This window comes from Diceros bicornis, chromosome 19 (genome assembly GCF_020826845.1).
Source record: "Diceros bicornis minor isolate mBicDic1 chromosome 19, mDicBic1.mat.cur, whole genome shotgun sequence".
NCBI lineage: Eukaryota > Metazoa > Chordata > Mammalia > Perissodactyla > Rhinocerotidae > Diceros > Diceros bicornis.
Window position 1 is genome coordinate 16,789,972 of NC_080758.1, and position 23,528 is coordinate 16,813,499.

General features: G+C 48.4%; 2 protein-coding genes across 3 annotated transcripts in view; one reads left to right on the forward strand and one right to left on the reverse strand.

The window, feature by feature from the left end:
• The first annotated feature begins 3,870 nt into the window (after positions 1-3,870).
• Positions 3,871-9,879, forward strand: FITM2 (fat storage inducing transmembrane protein 2). 2 transcript variants are annotated; one of them, XR_009222892.1, is made up of 3 exons: positions 3,871-4,062; positions 6,070-6,804; positions 9,438-9,879. XR_009222892.1 is itself a non-coding variant. In XM_058562661.1 (2 exons), the coding sequence occupies exons 1-2, from the start codon at positions 3,890-3,892 to the stop codon at positions 6,683-6,685; spliced, it is 789 nt and encodes a 262-aa protein (XP_058418644.1). In that variant the 5' UTR covers positions 3,871-3,889; the 3' UTR covers positions 6,686-8,820. The 2 variants fall into 2 exon arrangements, 1 of the variants encoding a protein (XP_058418644.1); XM_058562661.1 differs by lacking the exon at positions 9,438-9,879 and having other exon boundaries at positions 6,070-8,820.
• Positions 9,880-21,288: 11,409 nt separating this feature from the next.
• Positions 21,289-23,528, reverse strand: part of GDAP1L1 (ganglioside induced differentiation associated protein 1 like 1) — a 28,184-nt gene continuing 25,944 nt past the window's right edge. Inside the window, exon 6 of the mRNA XM_058562660.1 lies at positions 21,289-23,158. Within this exon, the coding sequence (XP_058418643.1) occupies positions 22,815-23,158 (344 nt within the window). The 3' untranslated portion in view covers positions 21,289-22,814. The remainder of the gene's footprint in view (positions 23,159-23,528) is intronic.

Below are 23,528 nucleotides of genomic sequence, written 5' to 3' on the forward strand. Positions count from 1 at the left end.
GAATTTATAATAGAACAGAAATTATCAGAGTGCCTCACACACAGTAGAGGGAAATTCTGTCATGAACTGTCATAAAGCTATATTAGCTTTATCTGTATATCTATTAGCATTGTATATTTTCATTTACCGCTCGTGGTCTAGTGGGTAAGATTTTGGACTCTCACTGCCACAGCCTGGGTTTGTTTCCAGGTCGGGGAACTACACCACCTGTCTGTCGGCTGTCACACTGTGGTGGCTGCATGTTGCTGTGATGCTGAAAGCTATGCCAGTGGTATTTCAGATACCAGCAGGGGCACCTGTGGTGGACAGGTTTCAGCGGAGCTTCCAGACTAGAACAGACTAGGAAGAAGGACCTGGCCACCAACTTTTGAAAAAACTGGCCATGAAAACCCTGTGAATAGCAGCAGAGCATTGTCTGATACAGTGCTGGAAGGTGAGAGGATGGCGTAGAAAGACTGGGCAGGGTTCTGCTCTGCTGTACAACAGGGTCACTAGGAGTCAGAATCAACTCCAAGGCACTAACAACAATAAATTCACTCATATGCCACATATATATTTTTACGTATGTACTGGATCACAACAGTGATTTGTTGATAAGCGTTTAACAACTAGCTCTCTATGGGAAAATGTGTAAGTATATATGTACGTAAGTTTGTTATAAATTTTTCTTAATATAAAAAATATGTAGCACATAATTTACAAATAATAATATATGCAATTACTCTTTATTGTAAATTCCATGTAACTAAACGATTCTCACAGAATGCTTTCATTGATTTTTGCTGGACGCTTCTATCCAAAGCCTACCTATAGTTTTAATTCAACCATGTTTTGACAAATGGAGTTGCATCCCAATCTGGACAATCAACAAACCAAATAAAGCCCTGATTGGTAGCACTTGACTATTTTCTTAGTGTAAATACTGCCACCATGGCTGATTTACAGCTACCAATGTGATGTCACTGAACATGAGTTGGGAAGAGTTGCACAGTAGCATACTCTACAGATATGATAGATGTAAGTAACCCCAAGAGCATAGATAACAATAAAATATAGCATAATAATTAGGAAATGATGATTTGGGGGTAATTATTTGGACTTTAGTTGTTAGTTTATATAGTGTAATTTTTTTTGGCAGGGAAAGATTCGCCCTGAGCTAAGATCTGTTGCCGATCTTCCTCTTTTTTTTTTCCTCCCCAAAGCCCCAGTGCACAGTTGTATATCCTAGTTGTAAGTTCTTCTAGTTCTTCTATGTGAGCCGCTGCCACAGCATGGCAACCGACAGATGGGTGGTGTAGTTCTGCAACCAGGAAATGAACCCAGGCCACTGAAGTGGAGCACGCTGAACTTTAACCATTAGGCCATCAGGGCTGGCTCATAGCGTAATTTTTAATAATGGCTATATCTAACAATCAGCTTGCGAAAGTCCGAAAATTTAACAATCTGTTCTCACAGGCTTGTATGAGTCGACTCCTACACACTGTTGGGCTCACAACATAAATATATATTTCCTAATATGGGTTAAAAAAAAAAAAAAGATGAAAACTTCTCTAGAGACACAATTTTTCAGGTCTGAGTTTAACCCAAGCTTCAAAAATCTCCAGGGATGAAGCTGTACAGTCTCAAATGGAACAAACCCATTTCCTTTCTACAGAAATACAGATCCTGAAACTTTCAGGAGGTACTTTTTTTTTTTTTTTTGCTGAGGAAGATTGGCCCTGAGCTAACATCCATGCCCATCTTCCTCTACTTTATATGGGATGCTGCCACAGCATGACTTGACAAGCAGTATGTCGGTGCACGCCCGGGATCAGAACCTGTGAACCCCAGGCCGCCAAAGTGGAGCACACGCACTTAACCACTTGCGCCACCTGGCCAGCCCCTCAGGAGGTACATTTTTGATAGTTCCTCTGGGTGATGTCTGCCATCCAGCACCCTTTCCCCTTTTCTTGCGGTGGGGGATCAGCATCTAGATTTTCCTTGGGAGAACCACTTAGCTAATAACATCCAATGTGCCTCCCTGTTTTTAACCATTATGCAGTTTGCTATGGAAAGTAACAATAATTCAGCACCTGACACTCTTCAGGAGATGGAGATGGTTTCAGATACTATTTACAAGCTGCCTTCACAAATAACATCTTTCTGGCTGTGTAGTTTTTATTCCTAATCATGAAAAGCCAAATTGGTATAATCATCACTGTATTTTCTTTTTTAAACCTAGCTTTTTGAAGGCCTGGAGAGATCTTGCTACAAAAGAACTCTGATCAGATAAATGCAGCTTACAGATATGAAGATCATCTTGAGATGGTTTTAAGGAATTAACATTTTTATTCTCATTAGTTCATTGATTCTCTACATAAGAGATTTTAAACATTAGTCTGTTATAGGCATAAGTCAGGCCAGTGTTTCCCAAAGTGTGGTAGCTCTCATTGGTTTAGGGATGTGCGATTGTTTTAGGCAGGTAGAGATGATGAATATGTCAATAGAAATGTTTTATTTGTAATAGAAGGAACCTAACTAGCACAGAAAATCCATGATTCCGTGGATATTTTTGCTTGAGAGGCTATTCAGTACATATCAAGTTTTAAATGTGTATTGTTTAAAGAAAAATGTTAAGTAAATAATAGTATTGGTGGTATACGGACGCAGCAAAAGCAGTTAAGGTGGCTATAATGGGTTGAATGGTGACCCCCAAAAAGATATATTGAAGTCATAACCCCTGGTACCTGAGAGTGTCACATTATTTGAAAACAGGGTCTTCGCAGATAAAATTAAGGATCTCAAAATGAGATTATCCTGGATTTAGAGTGGACCCTAAATCCAGTGACTAGTGTCTTTATAAGAGACAAAAGGAGAGAAGATACCCAGAGGGAAGAAGGCCACATGAAGACAGAGGCAGAGATGGGAGTTATGCAGCCACAAGGCCAGGAATGCCAAGGACTGCTGGCAGTCACCACAAGCTATAGGAGCCAGCCATGACAGGGATTCTCCCTCGGAGCCTCCGGAAGGAAGCAATCCTGTCGACAGCTTGATTTCAGACTTCTGGGCTCCAGAACTGTCAGAGAATACATTTCTGTTGTTTTACGCCACCAAGTTGGTGGTCATTTGTTATAGCCAGCCCTAGGAAACTAACACAGTAGCAAAAAAAAAAAAAAGGTTGGGAAACACTGAATTAGACACCCAGCCATGACAGGGGATGAGAGGGTTTACCTCTGTGATAAACTGAGCGACTGAGTCATCAACACCCTCATCTGATCTCCATTAACCCCCAGCGTCCAGCATTTTCACTCAATACAAATAGTTGTTTTTAAAGTGAAAATAAGTCTAATAATTTTAAATTTAAATAATTATTTTATGCATTTATTTTCTCATGTCCCTATAGCTGGACCACCGTAAAGAACCTTAAGTTCATAAAGTAACTCTCGGGAAAGGTTGATCTTGTCTTGTCTTCCCATTTTACAGATAAGAAGACTAAGGCTCAGATGGAGGAGGTGTCTCTGACTAAATGATGCTGTGATCACTGCTCCAATTCCTACAGTGCTACATTTATTCTTCCCCGCCTCAGGCAAATACTTCCACAAGCGCTTCCTGCCCGACCAGAGGCTGAGATTGAACCTGCGGTATGCGAAGAGCGTGGGCCGGCGGCGGCGGGACTTCGAGAAGGGAGTGGAGGGGAGCTCAGAGCTCGGAGACGAGGGCGCTGCAGAGACAGCCAGTGGCCAGGAGGGGGAGCACGCGGGCTCCGCAGCGCGAGCGCTCCTCGTGGGTGGGGCCTGCGGACGGCGCGCATGCGCCCGAACGCGGAGGCGCCGGACCGAGGGAAGGGCAGGACGGTGGCCGAGAGGGCTTGCGAAGGTGGACGGTGGCCGACGAGGTCCCTGCGGAGGGCATGGAGCATCTGGAGCGCTGCGCGTGGTTCCTCAGGGGGACGCTGGTGCGGGCGGCCGTGCGGCGCTACCTGCCCTGGGCGCTGGCGGCCTCCATGCTGGCGGGCTCCCTCCTCAAGGAGCTCTCCCCGCTGCCCGAGAGCTACCTCAGCAACAAGCGCAATGTCCTCAACGTGTGAGTGCGCCCCGCCTCCTCTCCCGTCCCCGCCGCAGCCGGCCCGCCGTCGCCTCGTCCAGAGCCGGGGGCCAGCTGCCCCGGTGGACGAGTCGTTGGAAGGGGACGTCTTCCCAGTCGTGACAGCAGCGTCTGCACGCGTGTCGCGACTGAGGGTCCCCGGGATAGCTAGTGTCACTAGCAGTTCGTGTTCGCACACCCAAAAGACAGCCCGAGCTTGCCTGGGCGGGGGGTGACGAGCGGGTGTGTGTGTGTGTCTGTAGGGGTGCGGGTGGGAGGGGGCAACGGCCCAGCCTGTGTCGCTGCGCCCCACCTCCCTTTGGAGTTAGGAGTTGGCCGCTGCCCTGGGGGCGATGCCACCTCCCTCCTGCCTGCCTGTGTCAGACCCCGCGCCTCCACCCTGAGCCCGATCCCCCCAGCTTGTGACAGAATCCCATCCCCACCTGTGAAACACCTGCCGTCTCCCCCACACCTTTGAGAGCCTTGTCCCAGCCTATGACAGCGCCGCCTCTCCAACGTAGTCCTGGAGGAGTGGAACCCCCCAGTCCATGCCCTTTCCCCTGGATCTCCTTGGACCTTCTCAGTCACTCGGAGTTCAGGACAGTGGCCCAAGAAAGCAATCCTAGCTGGGCTCTTTGAGACATCTCCTTAGCTCCTTGTTCTTTTTTTAAACTCCTGAATTTTAAGTTTATTGCATAAAAACACTGTTGCAGTAGTAAGGGAGACTCTGAAAGATAGAACTTCTGCCTTGGTGTGAGCCTAGATTCTTCTGCAGAGTTGTGGTGTCAGCAGCATCTCCCAAAAGTCCCCCCAGCTTTGGTTGTCTACTTAAAACCGTGGTTTCTGTCCCGGGCAGCTCTGTCAAATGCCTGACGGGTCTTGGCTCTGGCAAGATCTTTGCTTATCAGTCCCAGGGAAGATGTTAGTGACAGAGCCTTGAGATGTGTGCGAGAATCCTTTGGAACCCAGAAAAGAATCATTGTGTCCTTGGCCTGCCTTCCATGCTCACCCACCCGTGGAGGCTGCGCAGAGAATAGATGATGAGAGTGGTAGTGGCCCTAAGTCTGTTGCATGTGTGTTTCCTGCAGCAGGTCCCCAGGTCAGCCACCTTTGATGAGCACGGGGGTGGGGGGGCCAGACAAGGCAGCTGCTACTTTATCTGGCCTGGGTGAGCTGAGAGCCAAGCAACCTGGCAGACAAGTCCCTGTTGTTTGCTGGTAGCCAGGGATTCTGGCATTTGGTTTCAAGCCTCTGTGTTAATTAGTGGAAAGGAACTAGTGAATCATTGGCTCTGGAAGGGATTTTAAAAATCATTTCGTCCCCTCAACTATATATAACAGCTGAGGAAACTGAGGCCTCAGGAAGTGTGGTAACGAGTCAGAATGAGGATTTGAACCTGGGTCTTCTGGCTTAAAGTCAGGCTCTGTTCCAAGATCATTTCTGCCATGGAGGAAAAAGCCGCGGTGTAGAAAAAGCATGGGCTTCGGGGCTGGCCAGGCCTTGGTTCAATCTGTGCTTGTGGTTGTGTGAGTGCGACCCTGGGCAAGTTATTGAACTTTTCTGAGCCTCAGATTCTTTATTAAGTGGAGCAAATGATGCCTTCCTAACTGTGCGTGTTCTATGGGAAAGTGAATGTGTGTGAAAGCTCCTGGTATTTGGTAGATGCTCAGGTATTATTACTTTCCTGAGCAGATAGCGTAGTGCTTAAGATCACAGACCCTGGATGTGAATCCCTGCTCCTTCACTTATGTCCTCCACTTTGGACATGATACTTCTCTGTGCCTCAGTTTTCTTATCTGCAAAATGGGGATAATAACAGTACCTACCTCATAGAGTTTTTTAAGGATTAAATAGTTAATACATTTAAAGTACTTAGTAAGTGAAGTTATTTGTAGATTTTATCAACTTTTCTCCTTTTCCCTCCGTTGAGAGTCTAGAACTGGGTCATGACGTTGTTTCCTCTCCGCCATGTCCCCTCTATTCACTTCTACTTTCCTCCTCTGCCAGGTATTTTGTCAAAATGGCCTGGGCCTGGACCTTCTCCCTCCTTCTGCCTTTCATTGCCCTCACCAACTACCACCTGACAGGCAAGGCTGGCCTGGTCCTGCGGCGGCTGAGCACCCTGCTCGTGGGCACGGCCATCTGGTATGTCTGCACAACCCTCTTCTCCAACATTGAACACTACACGGGCAGCTGCTTCCAGTCGCCGGCCCTGGAGGGGCTCAGAAACGAGCACCAGAGTAAGCAGCAGTGCCACGGGGAAGGGGGCTTTTGGCACGGCTTTGACATCTCCGGCCACTCCTTCCTGCTGACCTTCTGTGCCCTCATGATTGTGGAGGAGATGGCCGTGCTGCATGAAGTGAGGACGGACCGAAGCCACTGCCTCCACGCCGCCATCACCAGCCTGGCGGTCGCCCTGGGCTTCCTGACTTTCATTTGGGTGTGGATGTTTCTGTGCACAGCCGTTTATTTCCACAACTTGTCCCAGAAAGTGTTTGGCACCTTGTTTGGTTTGCTGGGCTGGTATGGGACATATGGGTTTTGGTATCTGAAATCCTTTTCCCCAGGACTTCCTCCCCAGAGCTCTAGTTTGAATCTGAAGCAACATAGTTACAAGGAATAAAAGAGAAACAAAAGGAGCGACAGCAGGACAATGACTAATCTATTTTTCATTTATTTTTCTTAATTATTTGACTAAATTATCAATCCTACTTCAGAGAGGAGACTTACCGGGCAGCTTTGGTGAGTGGTGTTGGAGTCTGGGGAGGGAGTTCAGTCCCCAGATGTCCCAGCAGCGTCACCCTGTGTCACAAGCACCACCATTTCCAGTCAGGCACTGAGCATTCCTGGCAAGACTTGACCTTAATCTGGACCGTCCCTTTTGTCCCTAGAGGGCAGAGCCAAGGCTCAGCGAGAGGACAGAATCAGGAAGGCCTCAATTGTGTGGCCGAAGGGGAGGCCAGGGCCTCAGGACTCCTGCTGCCATCGTTCTCCCTGATTCCTAGTTGTCTTCTATTTTAACGGCCGTTCATGCTGTTATTGAACAATATTTCTCTCTGGTCAATTTTGTGTAAGCAGTTATTTCCAGCAGGGTTCTTTATAAAACAACCAACCACCTGAAAGATACTCGCTGGTGGTAGTATTTGTTTCATCCATGAAATGTTAAATATTGTGACCGGCTTGTGATTAGCTCCCAAAACAGTTAAACTGGAGTGCCTCTGTGACTAAGTATTGGATGACTTTTATGTAAGGAACATAATTGATAATTTTCTGTCCGTGTTGTCTATTATATGTTGGTTTTTGGAGTGATAAGGTTACCTTTTTTCCTTCTATTCTGAGTGAATGCTTTATAGTTTTTAATAACAACTATGGCATTTGTTCTTTGTCGACAAAACTGAAAATAACTCACAACTCCAGTGCTGCACTTTGGCATGTGTGTAGAATGCTTTGAGTTTTTTTTAGAACACTAACTTACTTTTTATAAACCAAACTCTTGGCTTATAGTATTAAATTCCACCTCATGGGGCTGTATTCTCTGTTAAGAATAAAACTGGAAAGCAGACATTTTAATAATAATAACTTGATGAATTTTAAGCTGAGTCAGAGTAATTTTGCAAAACACATGTTTGCACTGAAACCTTCCCAACCACACGTCGGTGATATAGACTGAACAGTGCTTCAGAGCTGTATGATAAGTATGTTGCTCGGTCTGCTGTGGCCCGGGGCATTTTTACCTTTTGCACAGATTGTGGTAAGTCAGAAGTGAAGGAAAGTATCTTCCATTGCCTCTGACGGCAAGAAGCCAACCTGTTTGCGAAAGTGTGCTTATTAAGTGGTGGCGTGACTTTGGCCTCACTCACACCACCAACAAAGTGAAACCAGACCTGGGCCTGTTCAGCTGACCTTGAAATCAACCTTTTCTTTCCCTTTCGCAGCACTTCTCAATTTCTTTCTTTCTTTTTTTTTTTTTTGTGAGGAAGACCAGCCCTGTGCTAACATCTGCTAATCCTCCTCTTTTTGCTGAGGAAGACTGGCCCTAGGCTAACATCCGTGCCCATCTTCCTCCACTTTATATGGGACGCCGCCACAGCATGGCCTGACAAGCGGTGTATCAGTGCACGCCCGGTATCCGAATGTGTGAACCCTGGGCCGCCGCATCGGAGCGCACACACTTAACTGCTTGCGCCACCGGGCCGGCACCGCACTTCTCAATTCCCATCCTTGTCCTTCTGTGGCCTTCACTGTGAGAATGCTAGGAAGGGTTAGAAATCCTATTGTCCCCCCAACCCCGCCCCCTACAAGGACATAGTGACATGCTCTGTGTTAGGATATCCCCCTCCCCCTCCCAGCTGTCTCCTTAAGCCTTTCAAACCAGCCCTTTGCATTTTGGATAATCATCCTGGAAGCTTGTTTGATGCCCCTCTCCCCACTCAAGCCTGATAATAGCATTAACTGATAAGCACTACACTTGCCTGGCTTAACGCAAGCTTAGGTTGTTACGAGCTTGGGGTCTGGAAAATCTTCAGGGTAAACTGTATTTCATATAAAGATGTATTTAAAATACGTCGTTCGTATCCTGTCGGGCTGTAGGTTAACTTGTATCACTCAAAATGTGAGGTGTGATATGTTGTACCCAAAGGTGGCAGAAACACCTGCAGTGAGGTTCCAGAGGTGTCACCGTGGTGCTTTGGGAGCATTGGTGAGGTGTGCCCCATGAGAACATTGGTGTCCTCTGGAGGTTACATCCATGAACTGGGGGTGGAGGTGGGGGTGGGGTAGGTGGCGGGGTCTATTGAAGGGATTGAAATCTCTCCTAAGTCTCATGTTCAGCACCAGAAGGCAGCAGACACAGGGTGGCTTCACAAGTTCATTTGTCGCACCTCAATCTCCAGACACGTCTGTCCTGCAGGTCTGAGGCAGGCTCAGCATTAACTGAACTCTGAGGAGTGTCAGTGAGCCATGTGTATTGACTAGTCTGCCACCACTTCCTGTTCAGTCTTAGCACCCTCGCCTTTTTCTTGAGAGCACGCCCTCTATCCCCGTGTGAGACAGCGTGGCGGAGCGGAAAGAGTTTGGGCTTAGACAAACGTGAGCTGTGGGCTCCAGTGTTGGCCCCGCGACTGAGAGCTGTGGCAAGCTGGGCGAGCTTCGTTTTCCTCATCTATACAATGGAGACACTGTCAGGGTGAAGGGAAATGATGCATGTAAAATACCCAGCACGTGTGCTTAGCAGGGCATCATCCCCCGCCTCCTTTTTCTCGACTAAGCCTTTAGAACTTTTTGGCTCATCCGTCTTCTTTTGAGTGCCATTTGGGGTCTGGGTCTTCTGTGGAAATAGCCTTGTTTTGTCTTTTGAAAAGTGTCTGTTGTCCCAGGTGCTGAACAAGAGGCTTTGGAGGGCGTCTGTGATCACAGAATACTGCGGTGCTTGGTTGAGAGACTCGTTCACTGCCGCCTCATTTTCCACGTGCATCTGTCGTCGTCTGAGGACCGGATTGTGTTTAGAGAATGGCTCTTGCCATTGTTGTATACACACAGATCGTGTTTGTAAACAAGCAAATTGAGTAAACTGGAGATGTCGAAATCCCACATTCCAGCATTTCGTGTGTTCCTTTCTAAAGCCCTGAGGAAAGTCCAGGACCACTGAAGCTCAGCCCACTTTGTGAAAGCAGGGTAGTTCCTTCTTGAGCTACTCATTGTGTAGAGGGTACTTCGTGGCTGTAGTCACTCTTATGTTTTCTCCTAACTCCTGTAAACTGAGTATATGTTCAGTCGTAGATTTCTTAGCTTGATTTCCTCCTTCCCCCTGTGCCATATCCGTGTCTTAGAATCCTGAGGTCTGGATCAGGCAGCTTTGGGAGCAGTTTTCTTGGCAGAAGGAGAAGAGATAAGCCCCGTGGAAATAAGGCTCAAGAGAGTTACGAAATTCGCTCAAATGAGGTCATTTTGAAGGTACCTCGTAGCCCTGGAGGCCTGTACACAGGTGAGGACGTTTTGTGCCTTCAGTGCCCACTCATGTGTCAGCGTGACATGCTTGGCACCTCCCGGCAGTGCCTGTCGAAAGCTCCATGGCTCCGGGATTAGGATCTCCTCGTGCTGCACAACCTCCCTGTTCAGATTCTGTCAGCAGCAGCAAACCCTGCTTGAGTTCATGCTGTGAGCCAGGAGCTGGGGTAGGCTGGAAAACTCCCTCTGTCGTGGAGTCTGGGTCCGAGGTCCATCCCTTTGGGGCTTAAGGGTGTGCTGGGGTTGCGGAGGTGAATTTGATATATCTGCGAGTTCAAGGAATTTTCACTCTTGTAGCAAAGACCCGCAAGGAACCAGCATCACCATAAAGTGTTCTGAGTACTGGGCCAAGGTCAGGGCCTGGGAACATGGAGCAGGGGACCACCAGCTGCCTGGGGAAATAGGGAATATTTTCACAGAACCTAGCAGTTCTTTTGGGTTTTGAAGGATGAGGAGGATTCAAGCAGTTAGGCAGAAAAGGGAATCCAAGGAAGTAGGAACAGCATGCACAAAGGCACAGAGGCACATCACCATGATTTTTATTGAGATATTCCTTCTCAAGAAACCTAACTTTCCCATCGTTTTCAGGAGCAGCAGAGATTGAAGAAAGGCAGACTTAACGGACTGTCAAGGAGATCATGGATGCGCCCTGCTGTAATATAAAGACCGCTCAGCTAGAGGTTAGAATACCTGGCTTTGAGTTGGGTTCTGCCACTGCTTTTCCTGCTTTTGTGTGTGACCTTGAATTAGTCACTCAAATTCTCTGGGTCTCAATTTCCTTATCTGATAGATGGTGGGGGAGTGGACTGGATAATCTCACTAACCCTTCTACTCTGCTCTGTTCTGCTTGATGAAAAGTTCTTCGCAAGCTGGTTATGACTTTTATTTTAGGCAACAACATGGAAAGAAACTCCCACTCAGAGCTGAGGTGGCGGCTGGTTTCCGGTGAGTGATGGAGGAGCTGGCCTCTGGGTGCACTTTATCACACCCTTGCTTTTCTCTGCATCGACAGCCCAATGTAGTTGAGACCTGACTGCACGGGTTCATATGGACTTACTGGACATGGGTGGATGGACTTGGTTCCCAGAGGGATGCACTGCAGAAGACTTTAAAAAAAGTCTCCAAAATCAAAACGTTTTGATAGCCATCAAGGAGAAGGTAGGTTCTGTTACGAGAAACCCTGTGCAGTATAATCACCTTCAGAAATTGTTCCAGAAACCCCTAATACGGTCTCTGCCGAGTTTTAAAGTTGAACACACAGCACAGAAAACAGGTACTCTCATACCTTGGGAGGAGGGGGCCAATAAATTCTTGCTTGCTGTTTAGATAGTAACCTGCTGGTATCCAAACTGTGCAGACCCAACAATCTTAGTCTAGGGATCTGGGCTGTGGAAGTGCTTGTAGAAGTGGGCAGAGTGTACAAAGATTTTATTGCAGCTATCTGCAAGAGTGAAAAACTGTCAAGAACTCAAATGCCAATCATATAAACTATGGTAACTCTATATTAGGAATATAATGCGGTCACTACAAAGAATAAATGATGTTATATTTAGTGTGGAATCTGGAGGCAGAAAGACTTGGGTTTGTGCTGACTGTAACTCACAGCTGTGTGCCCTTGATCAAGTCCTCTCTCTGAGCCTCTGTTTCTGAAGTGTAAGAAGGGGATGGTGGCGCCTCACCTCGTTCATTATCCACTGCCCCGATAGTTGAGGAGCACAGGGGAACCAGGCCCTGTGCAGGGCACAGTGTTAATTCAGAGAGACAACGTCCTGCCCTCAGTGGTTTACAGTCTAACTGGGCACAGAGAATGAAATGAGCATCTCCAAACCATGCTGAATGTCAAAAGCAGAGTGTTCCTGCAGCCCACCGTGACAGTGTCACAGCTCAGGCAGAGATGATTGAGAGAAAGTACCTAGAAAAGCAAAGTGAGGAGATTAACGTGGACTCAGCAAAACTGCCTGGTTCTAATTCTGGCTCTGCCATACACCCTGGCTGTGTGACCTTGAGCAAGTTCCGTAGCCTCTTGGCCTCAGTTTCCTCATCTGTAAAATGGGGATAATATAAGTACCTACCTCAGAGTTGTTGTGAGGATTAAATGAATTGATCCTTGGAAAGTGCTTAGAATAGGACCTAGGATATGTGAGGTGCTGTATAAATGTCTTTCAAGTGCAGGGTAAGTCCCTGATGTGCCATCGTTACCATAACTTACTTTAAAATCAGGAAAAAAAAACATACATGTCAGTGTTTTGATTTTGATTGACTCAGAGGTAGTTAAAATGTATGGTCAATGGATGTGGAAGGCCATGTCCAGTGACCCAGCATAGGAATGGTTTTGATTGACTCAGAGGTAGTTAAAATGTGTGGTCAATGGATGTGGAAGGCCATGTCCAGTGACCCAGCATAGGAATGGTTTTGATTGACTCAGAGGTAGTTAAAATGTGTGGTCAATGGATGTGGAAGGCCATGTCCAGTGACCCAGCATAGGAATGAGACCGCGGTCTGGTCTCAGGGTTGACTAGGGGATGAGGGAGAGCGAGGGAGTGTTTCCAGGAGAGCTGAAAGGAAAGGACATCGTGTGTCCGTGGGGTCGTTCAGGCCAGGGTTAAGTAGGTCCCGCTGTTCAGGATGCTGTCCACTCACAGGTGAGCTGAGGGCTGCCTGAGCTGGTTTCCAGGCTGCTTGTTTTCGGGGGCTGGGCTGGGAGCCCTGCCGCTTGCCCTGTCTTCTGTGCCAGGATGTGGCTGCCAGGGTGTGGGTGTCTGAGGCCTACTGGGTGAGTGGGTGGAGGAGCCTGGGAGCCATCCCCGATCAGCATCTGAATCTCCGGAGCAAAGTTACTGGGGTCCTGCCCAGATGAGCTGCTGTCCCCATTTCCCAACTCCACTCCATTCATCCCTTCTTGCCTTCTGTTTGTATTTCCTGAGCATGTTGCCTCTGCCAGGTACCCGCCCCTCCCGTGCTGCTGGGGAGTGATGCAGGGGCGAGTGGGTGGGGGCATAAACTGACTCTCACCTGGAGTTATTAGAAGCTTTGGACTGGAGCAAGCAGACTGCGTTCAAATCCTGCTTATCAACCCCTCAGCTGTGTGATCTTAGGCAAGTCACTTAGCCTCTCTGGGCTTGTTACTCATCGATGAAATGGGGATAATGATTTCTTTCTACCTCACTAGTCCTTGACTGGCTTAATGAAATTGTGGGTGGGAGAATATTTTATAAGCTTTCAAGTGTTGAGCACCTAGGAGGGCAGCTTATTATTGAAGAGACTTATTTTGCCTAATGAATTCTCTCTCAGAAGCCTGAGGACTGTAACTCCTACATGTCCCCAGTAACCCTGAAATGACTTGGTGTCATCAATGTAATTTAAAAAAAATGCAGGGGCTGGCCCGGTGGCGCAAGCGGTTAAGTGCATGCGCTCCGTTGCAGTGGCCGGGAGTTTGCCGGTTTGGATCCCGGGCGCGCACTGACGCACTGCTTGTCGAGCCATGCTGTGGCAGGGTCCTGTATAAAGTAGAGGAAGATGGGAACAGATGTTAGCTTGGAGCCAATCTTCCTCAGTAAAAAGAGGAGGATCAGCATCAGACGTTAGCTCAGGGCTGATCTTCCTCACAAAAAAAAAAAAAAAAAGGCAACATTGAATAAAATTAATAACAATTAGCATTTGTTCTGAATTTTTAAGTCTGGTTCTTGACATTTGTCTTGTATTTTACTGGGAATCTGTAGTTCCCAGCAACCTATGCCACAGAGAATACAGGCAGGGCTTTGGCCTCTAACACGTTTGGCTTCATATCCCAGCTTTGCCACTGTATTAGTCAGCTATTGCTATAATAATGCTTTGTAACAAACGACACCAACACTTGATGGCTTACGACAACAAATGCTCACAGGTCAGCGGCAGCTCTGCTGATATGGGCCGGCCTCAGCTGGTGAGCTCTGCTCCAGGCGGTAGGTCAGCTAGGCTTGGCTCCAGCCCACAAGCTGGGCTCAGGCCTCTTCCACTTTTTTTCTAGGGTTCAGACTAAATGGGTGGCAGTTCCCTGGGGCGTGCTCTTCTCATACTGATCACTGGGGTACCCAAGCCTCAGCCAAACTGCACGGCACGTTTAAAGCCTGTGCTCACATCACATCCTGCCACTAACATTCCAGTGGCCCAAGCAGGTTACATGAATAAGCCCAGCATTGATGGGGCAGGAATAAATTCCACCGACAGTGGGAGGTGCTACCAAGTTACACTGCAGGGGCTGTGATGTATAATCCTATCGGGGAATCCAATAACACTTATACTTTGTGTATTTAACTCTCTGAGCCTCTGTTTCCTCATCAGCGACACAAAAATCTATGGTTTGCAGAATTAGAAATAATTTATGTAAATTTTCTACTGCATAGTTAGTACTCCATGGATGGGAGCTATTATTATCAGCTCCATTTTAGAGATGAGAACACTGAGGCCTTTAGGCCATGTGGGCCCAGGTTGCTAGAGAAGGACCACACAGGTCTTTGGAGATATACTAGAGCGACGTGGGCAATGGATTCTGTGACTTGGCAGTGAGTCGCTGATGAACTGAAGAAGATATAAGGATAGCCCTTACCGTCCTCTCCAACAGGACTCTTTCTGTGATGTTGGAGAGACCTGTCTTAACAGTGTAAACTTTGGGGGAGCCCATTACCACAGTCCTGGTGGTGGTGGTGTCTGTCTTCCTGGCTGGACTGAACTCTGATACCTCCATCCTCTTCATCCCGGGATCCCTGGAAGGCACCTCATAGAAGCCGCGCTAACTGATGGATTCCGAGTAACGTTTGCGCGTTGACTCTTCTTGTCCTCCACGCTTGGTTCTCTCCACGACATTCCAAGAGACAGAATGGGACCAGCGAAAGGACTCTTGCCTCGCTTACTCGCAGTGGGGTCCTGACCAAACCAGACAGCAGCCCATGCAGGGCCTCGGTTTCCCCATATGTAGAACAGGCGGGTGGGGGATCATGGTGTCCTGCAGCCTGGACTTTCTTGGAGTTGAAGATTCTCCCCAGCAGTCTGCCTGCTCCTCTTCTCCTTCACAGTTATTCCTTCTGTCAGAGGCTGCTGGCTCTCCACCGCAACGTGTCCTCTTCTTCCTTAGCCACGGGCTGCCCAACCAGAGGCGACATTTCCTTTGTCGCTGGGCGAGGCCCTGCGATTGAATTCTTACCCATGTAATGTGAGCAGAAGTGAGGTGACCCTCTTCCAAGTCTAGGCCGTAAAACACTGGACGCGTGCTCTTCTGTCCTCTCGTTCCTTTCCTGTCAGATAAAACCTGGGCTTCGCAGGACCGTGCTGATGGAGACAGTGCACTAGAGGAAGGTGGGACAACAGCATGGAAGGAATCCGGGTCCCTGAGTGAAGGCCGGGAACAGCCTGGGGCCAGTCTACACCACTCCCCCATTCCTGGGAGAAAGCGGAACTTTTGCTCTAAGTCCCTGATGTTTTTTCCCTCTTTTAAAACAGCTCAGCATTCGCCCCAAGGATTCTGCATTGCCCACCCCTGTACTCCATCTCCTTCTTTATGCCCGTTTCTCCAGGCCTGGCCTCCTTGCTCTCTCCACGCAGATGCCCTTGGAAAAGCTGCAGTGTGTTAGGCAGTTGGTGGAGACACAGCTCAGTCGGGCAACAGTCTGTCTGTAGATTCTAAGAATTGCCAGCTCTTCTAACAACCGAAGCCCTCCCTGTCTCCACACTGAGATGGGGCTTCTCTGTCTTTGCTTTGGGCAGTCATCTCTGAGTCTGTGCAGGACCAAACAAACCTCCCCCTCTTCCTGCTGATCAATCCTGCCACCCTGCTCCCCCGCCAATAACCCAGGTAAAGCCTGCACTTATCACTCTGGCCAAAGTTGCTTCCCATCCTGCCTCCTGAGTTCCCCTTATCTTCGAGCAATATTGCTCATTTCTTCAGCCCCAAGGCTGGAGGCTCCCTGGGGATGGGGACTGGGTCCTATTTCATGATTCCGGCCCATGGTAGGTGTTTCAGGAGTGACTTAGTTCATTTGGGCTGCTGTAACAAAAATACCATAGACTGGGTGGCTCAACAACAGACATTTATCTTGCACCATCTGGAGGCTGGGAAGTCCAGGATCAAGGCGCTGGCAGATTTGGTGTCTGGTGAGAGCCTGCTTCCTGCTTCATAGACGGCCGTCTGCTCACTGTGTCCTCACATGGTGGAAGGGGCAGGGGAGCTCTCTGAGGTCTCTTTTATAAGCGCACTAATCCCATTCGTGAGGGCTTCACCCGCATGATCATTGGGGATTAGGATTTCAACATACAGGGGAATTTTGGGGACAGAAACCTTCAGTCTATAGCACCAGAGTGTTTGTGAATGGATCCTCCTCCTTCTAGTCCTCCCACCAGGGATCCAGACCTCGTTCTCCAGCAGATAGAAGAGGCTGATGTGCAGCATCCTCCCAGCTCAAAGCCTTGGGTCCCCAACAGTCATCAGTCATCTCTTCCTTGTCTCCAGAGGTGAAATGGTCACAACTGCCCTGACTTCATGTGCAACCTTGGGCAAGTTACTTAATGTCTCTGAGCCTCAGTTTCTTCATCTGAACAAGGAATGTGTATTATAATCGCTGCCCTTTCTACATCTTAGGGTGTCCTTAAGAGTTGAATGTGTGTGAGGGTGCTCGAAGCACTGCAGTAATTGCCTTGGGTTGGCTTCCTCAGAAACAGACTCTGAGATGTGGTTTACATGCGGGAGGCTCTTGGGGAGTGCTCTCGGGAACATCACCTGTAGGGGAGTGAGAGAAGCGGGATAGGCGGGGGGGAGAACTTGAACTGTGATGCAGTTGCTCCAGAACATCAGCTGATCCCGTGGGGAGCTCTGGAGCTGGGATGTCCCTTCAGAGACGTCCTAAAATGAGGCAACGGCCTTTCTTTCCCCATATCTAGCAATCACTGGATGCAAACTGGTCTTGGGGAAGTGGAATAACCTTGAGTGAGGGGGCTCCGTTTGGCGGGGGCAATGGCCTCAGAGGGACTCAGCTGGGAGCTGTCAACCGCCAACACTCCCAGCAGCTGGGGGAGCACATTCCTCAGCTCCGGAAGGGGACATTTAGGTGGCGCCCCACAGGATCCACTACAACAATAAAATTAATAGCCCCTGCCTCTGTATCAATAACCATGACAGTAATAACCTGTCACAAATGTACAGTCTTAACAGAGTAATTCACAGCCATCATCTTATGACTTCCTCAAAGCAATCTTCTGAGGTAAGTAGGGTGTGAATTTTTAACCCTGTATCTGAGGTGAGGGACCTGAAGTTCAGAAAGGTTAGTGTGCTGGGCAATGTCTGCTGCCTCTGAGCTCCACCCCTACCCTTCCACATGCTCCTCTGTGTTGCAAGGATGGGAAGCCTACAACGTACATTTCTCATACTGTTTCCCTTTGGGTTCTGCCGTGGTGGAGGTGAAAGTAGGTCGAGTGGGCAGATCATACATCGTTGAGTCCATCCCAACATTCCTGTCTCCCTAGTTAGGTACAAGGGCTCTTCAGGTAGGTTACGGAAAGATCCTGCAACTCCTCCCCCAGCCCCCCCCCCCACTAGACTAGTCACCGTGCTGTAAAATGGATGGGTCTCGGAGAAGGATTGTGTTTTATTGTGAACTCCATCAGGTGTGACTCAAACTGCGGTTTTATGGGATGTGGTTTCTTCGTTAAAGCAAATCGGCACAGTCTCTGTCACTTTGTATTCAGCTCTCGGTATGGAAAATGTTGTTCTTGGTGTCAGTTAGTAAGGACCACCAAAGGCCATTTGCTTTTACTCGGCAGGGCAGCTGGATATCTTCACTTTCTTACTGTAGGGCTCTGTCGGCTTTTCTGTTCTCTGTCATAGTCTAGTCTGTAGAGACCTTGATTATCCCGACGTCCCCGTCACGAACAGTGACCCACTACATTGATGCCGTCATGCCGTACCCAGGGAGCAGGAAATGGCAAGGACCCCAGATGCTGTAGTAAGACCCAGGCATGCCAGAGGGTGGTATATAAACCCCATGAACATTCAGAGGCCTGGCACCTTGGTGAAGTTTCTCGCGCCCCAGGGGTTAGGAAATGTCAAGTTATCCCCTCTGAGTCAAAGACAAGTTGCTGCACCTACTACAAGAAAAAAGCATAGCAATTGCTGGCTCTCTTTGGTTTTGGGAGGCAATATACACCCATTTGTGTGTGCTGCTCCAAACCATTGACTGACTAACCCAGAAGAATGCCAGTTTTGAATGGGTCCCAAGGCAGATTCAGGCTGCAGTGCAAGATAGTCTGCCAATTGATCCTTATGACCAGCAGATCTAATGGTGTTTAAGTCATCTGTGAGATAAGCATGCTTCCGGGAGCCTCCAGCAAGCCCTAATCGGAAAATGTCAGTGCCCACGCCCAGGATTTGCAACAAAGTTGTGTCCTCTTCTGCAAATAACAGTTGTCCCACTGAGAAATAGTGTCTGGCTTGCTACTGGGCCCTGGTAGAGACTGAACATCTGACCACGAGACACCAAGTGACTGTGCGACCTGAGCTGCCCACCATGAATTGGGTGTCATCTGATCCGTCAAGCCATAAAGGGAGGCATGCACAACACCATTCTGTCGTCAGGTGAAAGCGAAACAGCTCAGACTATGTCACCTATTCCTGCCACATCGCCACCTCTCCCTCAGTTAACACCTAAGGCCTCGTGGCAAATTCCCTATGATCGATTGATGGGAGAAGAAAAAGCTCAGGCCTGGTGCCAACTGGAAATGGATGGTTGCGGCACCACAGGAATGCCCTGAAACACACTGGAGAAGGGAAATCCTTTCAGCGAACAGGACTTCAAGCAGTATATATGGTTGTCCGCTTTATCTAGGTGGAGACAGAAATCCAGAAATATGGATCTACACATATTCATGGAACGGATGGTTTGGCCAGATGATCAGGAACAACGGAAAGAACAAGATTGGAGGATTGGTAACAAGGGGGTCTTTGGGAGAAGGCATGTGGATGGACCTCTAACAACGGGCATAGAAGGAGAGGATATTTGTGTTCTATGCGGATATTCCCCCAAAAAGTACTTGCTGCAGAGGAGACTCAACAAATAGATGGACAAGATGATTGGTTTTGTAGATGTAGGTCATTTCTTTTCCATAACCGCCCTAGTGCTTGCTTAATAGGCTCATATACAAAATAGCCCTGGTAATCGAGCTAGAAGTTACTAGTGGATACAACAACATGGACTGCAAGACTGATTTAGTTAATACCACTACTGAGTGCCCAACTTGCACAGAATTCCTGATGTGGCACCATTGGAACTAGCCACCTAGTGGCAAGTTGATTACACTGACCCCTTCCATCATGGAAGGAGCAGCAATTTGTATCTTCTGTAGATAGATTTGCCTTCTTTGACCATCGCATCCGTGGATACCTTGGTTCCAGTCTTGGTATTCCATACAACATTGCTTCTGACCAAGGAGTTGATATTACAGCAAAAGAAATACAGCAGTGTGATTATACCTATGGAATTTTCTGGTCTTACCATGTACTCTATTATCTAGAAGCAGCTGGACTCATAGAACATTGAAATGGCCCATGAAGACTCCATTATAGTGCCAGCTGTGAGACACTGTCATGTTGGGGTGCTGTCCTACAGGATGCAGTATGTACCTTGTACCAACCACAGTGCTGTTTCTTCCACACCCAGGATACGTGGATCTAGCAATGCTGAGGTGGAAATAGGAGTGACTACTCTCACTATTGCACAAAATAACCCGTTCACAGAAATGTTGCTTTCTAACTGGTGTAGCCTCTGTGGAAAACAGTATGGAGATTCCTCAAAAAATTAAAAATAGGAATACCTTATGAGCCAGCTATCCCACTACTGGGTATCTATCCAAAGAACCTGAAATCAACAATCCAAAGAGGCTTATGCTCCCCTATGTTCATTGCAGCATTATTCACTATAGCCAAGACATGGAAGCAACCCAAGTGTTCCTCGACTGATGATTGGATAAAGAAGATGTGATATATATATATATATATATATATACGATGGAATACTACTCAGCCATAAAAAAGAGACAAAATCGTCCCATTTGCAACAACATGGATGGACCTGGAGGGTATCATGTTAACGAAATAAGCCAGACAGAGAAGGACAAACACCACATGATTTCACTCATATGTGGAAAATAAACTAACACACGGACAGAGAGAACAGTTTGGTGGTTACCAGGGAGAAAGGGGTGGGGGGTGGGCACAAGGGGTGAAGGGACGCATTTATGTGGTGACTGACAAACAATGACGTACAACTAAAAGTTCACAATGTTATAAACTATTATGACATCAATTAGAAACCAATTAAAAAGATGTTGCTTTCCATTCCTGGAGCTTTGGACTTTGATGTCTTAGAGACTATAGTCCCCAAGGGAGGAATGCTTCTACTGAGGAGCACATCAATTGAATTAGAAGCTCAGACCGCCACTCGGCCATTTGGAGCTCCTCCTACCATTGAAACTACAGGCAAAGAAGTAGGTTACTCTGCTGGTTGGGGTGATTGGTCCTGATCACCAGGGGCAAATTGGGTTGCTGCTACAGTGGTGGCAAGGGAGACTATGTATGGGAACTAGAGGATTCTCTGGGGTGCCCCGTAGTACTTCCATGTCCAATAGTAAAAGATTAATGGAAGACCACAGCAACCCAAGAATCACCAAAGTCTAAACCATTTCGCCAGCGAAAATACCCCAACCATGAGGTCCTGGCTAAGGGCAAAGAGAATGTAGAATAGCTAGTGGAAAAAAAGAGAAATTATAAATATCAACAATGTCCTTGGGATCAATTACAGAAATGAGGACTGTAGCAGCCATGAGTATTTCCCTCCTTGCTTCTTGTGTATGTGGGCACACTGTATAAAAGCAATGCTGGTGATGGTTGAATTTACATTTTAATCTGTGTATTACTGTATATTTAGGTATACCTGTGATCTCTAGAACCAGAGGAGGAACGAGAAGAGAACCCCACATCATCCAGAGTGGCGTTACTGACTGACGGGGCTTCGTGAGGCTCGTTTTTGGAGACAGGGTGTTCGCCTGCCTCTCAGGAGAGCCGTTGATCCTGTTAGAATTAAGTGTGATGTTCTGGTTCTCGAGTGGAGTGAATTATGAGTGGGAGGGTCTGTGCGGATGTCTGAGTAGCCGAAGGAGTGGCCAGTGCCAGATGGTGCCTCTGGTCTCTGAGTTCCACGCTTGCCCTGTCTTGGCCCTGGCTACTTTTTCATCTTGATGCAAACGTGGGCAAATTCTTATACATTTTTGAAAAATAAATAAAACTATGCCTTATGTTCCACAGATTATACTCCTGGTTTAATGTTCTCTGGGCATTTTAACGTTTTTCCCTCTGGGAAGTTGTGGGGGCATGTGCCCCAGGTGCCCCCTGAAGGTCCACGTACAGGTTAACGGGAGCGAATGGTCGTGGACACGCTCTGTAAACCGTGAAGCACTGTGTCCCAGCGAGGTGGGTTTACATCAAGGTGAGAACTTTGCAAAGTCTATCCAGAAGCCATCCCCACAGCCAGCGGCTTGAGACCTGAACTCAACTCTTGCTTGCTCTTGTGGGGCACTGAGTCTGAACCTCAGGTCTCCACCCCGCTGCCCCGAACTTTTGGAAATGAGAGCTTGATGGACGACACAGCTTTAGAAATGAAAAGCAGCTGCTCCTCCTGGATGCTTTATTGGGGCTTTCAGTGGTGTCTGAGCGTGAGTGGCAGTGACACCGGGACCCTCTCCCAACGTGCAAAAGGCACGGGAAAGTGATACACAACCAGGATGGCCAGCATGGATGCAGAGACCCCCCTGCATGGCATGGTGGGGCACGGGGGGAACCCCATGAGTGATGGGAAAGGTGGGCATTAAAGGAGATGGCTTTGGCGGAGGTTAGGAGAGGGATCGAGGTCCATCCACCTCCAGACCCACACCTGCACTGGGGCTGGGGCTGACCTTCTGAGAAAAGGTCAACATGGCTTTTACTGAAAGTCTTCCTCACATGATGGGAAAACTCAACTCCAGGTGGGAAGAGGATGATGGATGCTACCCTCAGGGATTACTGGTAAAAATGCCAAACCAAACACACTCGCTAAATCAAGAGGGAATGAGAGAGTGGGCTTGTGGTGTCATCCCAGACATGGCCTCGTGGTTGGGTGCCGCTGCCTTGGCTCCAGGCAGTGCTGTCTCAGTCCACGTCCAGGAGAAGAAAGAGGGCCCTTCCGATCTTCAGGGGCCTCCCGTGGGGTCTCCGGGTCTCCAGCCTCACCCGGAGGTACCACTTAGAAGAGTCGAGTCCTGATGTTGGCTTTGTCTTGTGGAAGAATTCCCTGGGCAAGAGGGAAGGGGAGGCAAGGGGTCAGGCCCTCCAAGCCCCCAGCACCTCCCAGAATCTGGGCCCTGGTGGATGAAATGGCCTGGGACTCACCTCAGATCCTAACCAGTCCCCACAGTTCCATCTTGAGAGCTTGGATCAAAAGCAAAGGCATTTGTGTTTTGTTTCTGTTCTCTCTCACACTCACTCTCTCCTTTAGTAGAGCCATGGCCTCAACTCACGGCATTGGCGACATCTACTTCTAAACTATGGAATGTTTTCACATTGACGATAGAATTACTCCAGACAAGGGGCGGGGATGGGCTGTCCAGTGTTCATGAGACAGTGCGTTACTGAGAGCTCGTGAGAATCACGCAGCACAGACACCGACAGTCAGACACCAAGCCCGGGCCCGGCTCTAGATGTATTTTTTCTTGAGGTACCAGTAGGCAAAGTAGCCCATCCCGCCCAGGGAGCCCATGAGGAAGGACGCCCCAAAGAAAGATGGGGGTTTCCGCTTGACCAGCCGGAACGCGTTGGGGATGACGGCCGACAGCAGGGTGGTGTGGATGTCACCGAGAACTTTCCGGAAGGCAAAGCGCTTCTGGACCCTCTCAAAGAAGGACTGCAGGTTGGGCCGGCTGCCATCTTCCCAGTATTTCTTGGACAGTCCCAGGAACTTGAGGCGGTGCAGGGTGGCCCCCAGGAGGACGTCAGCGAGGGTGAAGGCACAGCCGCAGAGCCACAGCTCACATTTCTGGCCTAGAGTGGAAGAGAGAGGAGACAGGACGGGAGGGATCAGCTTTTTTCCCCCCTACACTCTCTCTCGCTAACTCCTCCGGCTTTCGTCCGCCTGCCACAGTGTTTCCCCAAGATCGTCCGCTCCTGTGCAACTTCAGTGATTTCTCCATACACTTATACTACCTCTATTATTATTATTTTTCTTTCAGTCAACTGACTTAAGTGCAAATACGTGTATTTAAACCCTAGAGTCATATATCCAACTGCCCATTTTACAGCTCCACTTGGCTGTCCAGGACGCATTTCAAACTTGACATGTCCAAAACTGAATTCCTGACTGTCACAAACCCACCGCCCTCATCCCCACGTCAGTAACAGCACCTCCATCCTT

Bases quoted from the DNA above. Each gene is read 5' to 3' on its own strand.
- FITM2 (XM_058562661.1), top strand. From the start codon at position 3,890: ATGGAGCATCTGGAGCGCTGCGCGTGGTTCCTCAGGGGGACGCTGGTG. The intron at 4,063-6,069 runs GTGAGTGCGCCC...CTCCTCTGCCAG, and splicing joins AAGCGCAATGTCCTCAACGT to GTATTTTGTCAAAATGGCCT.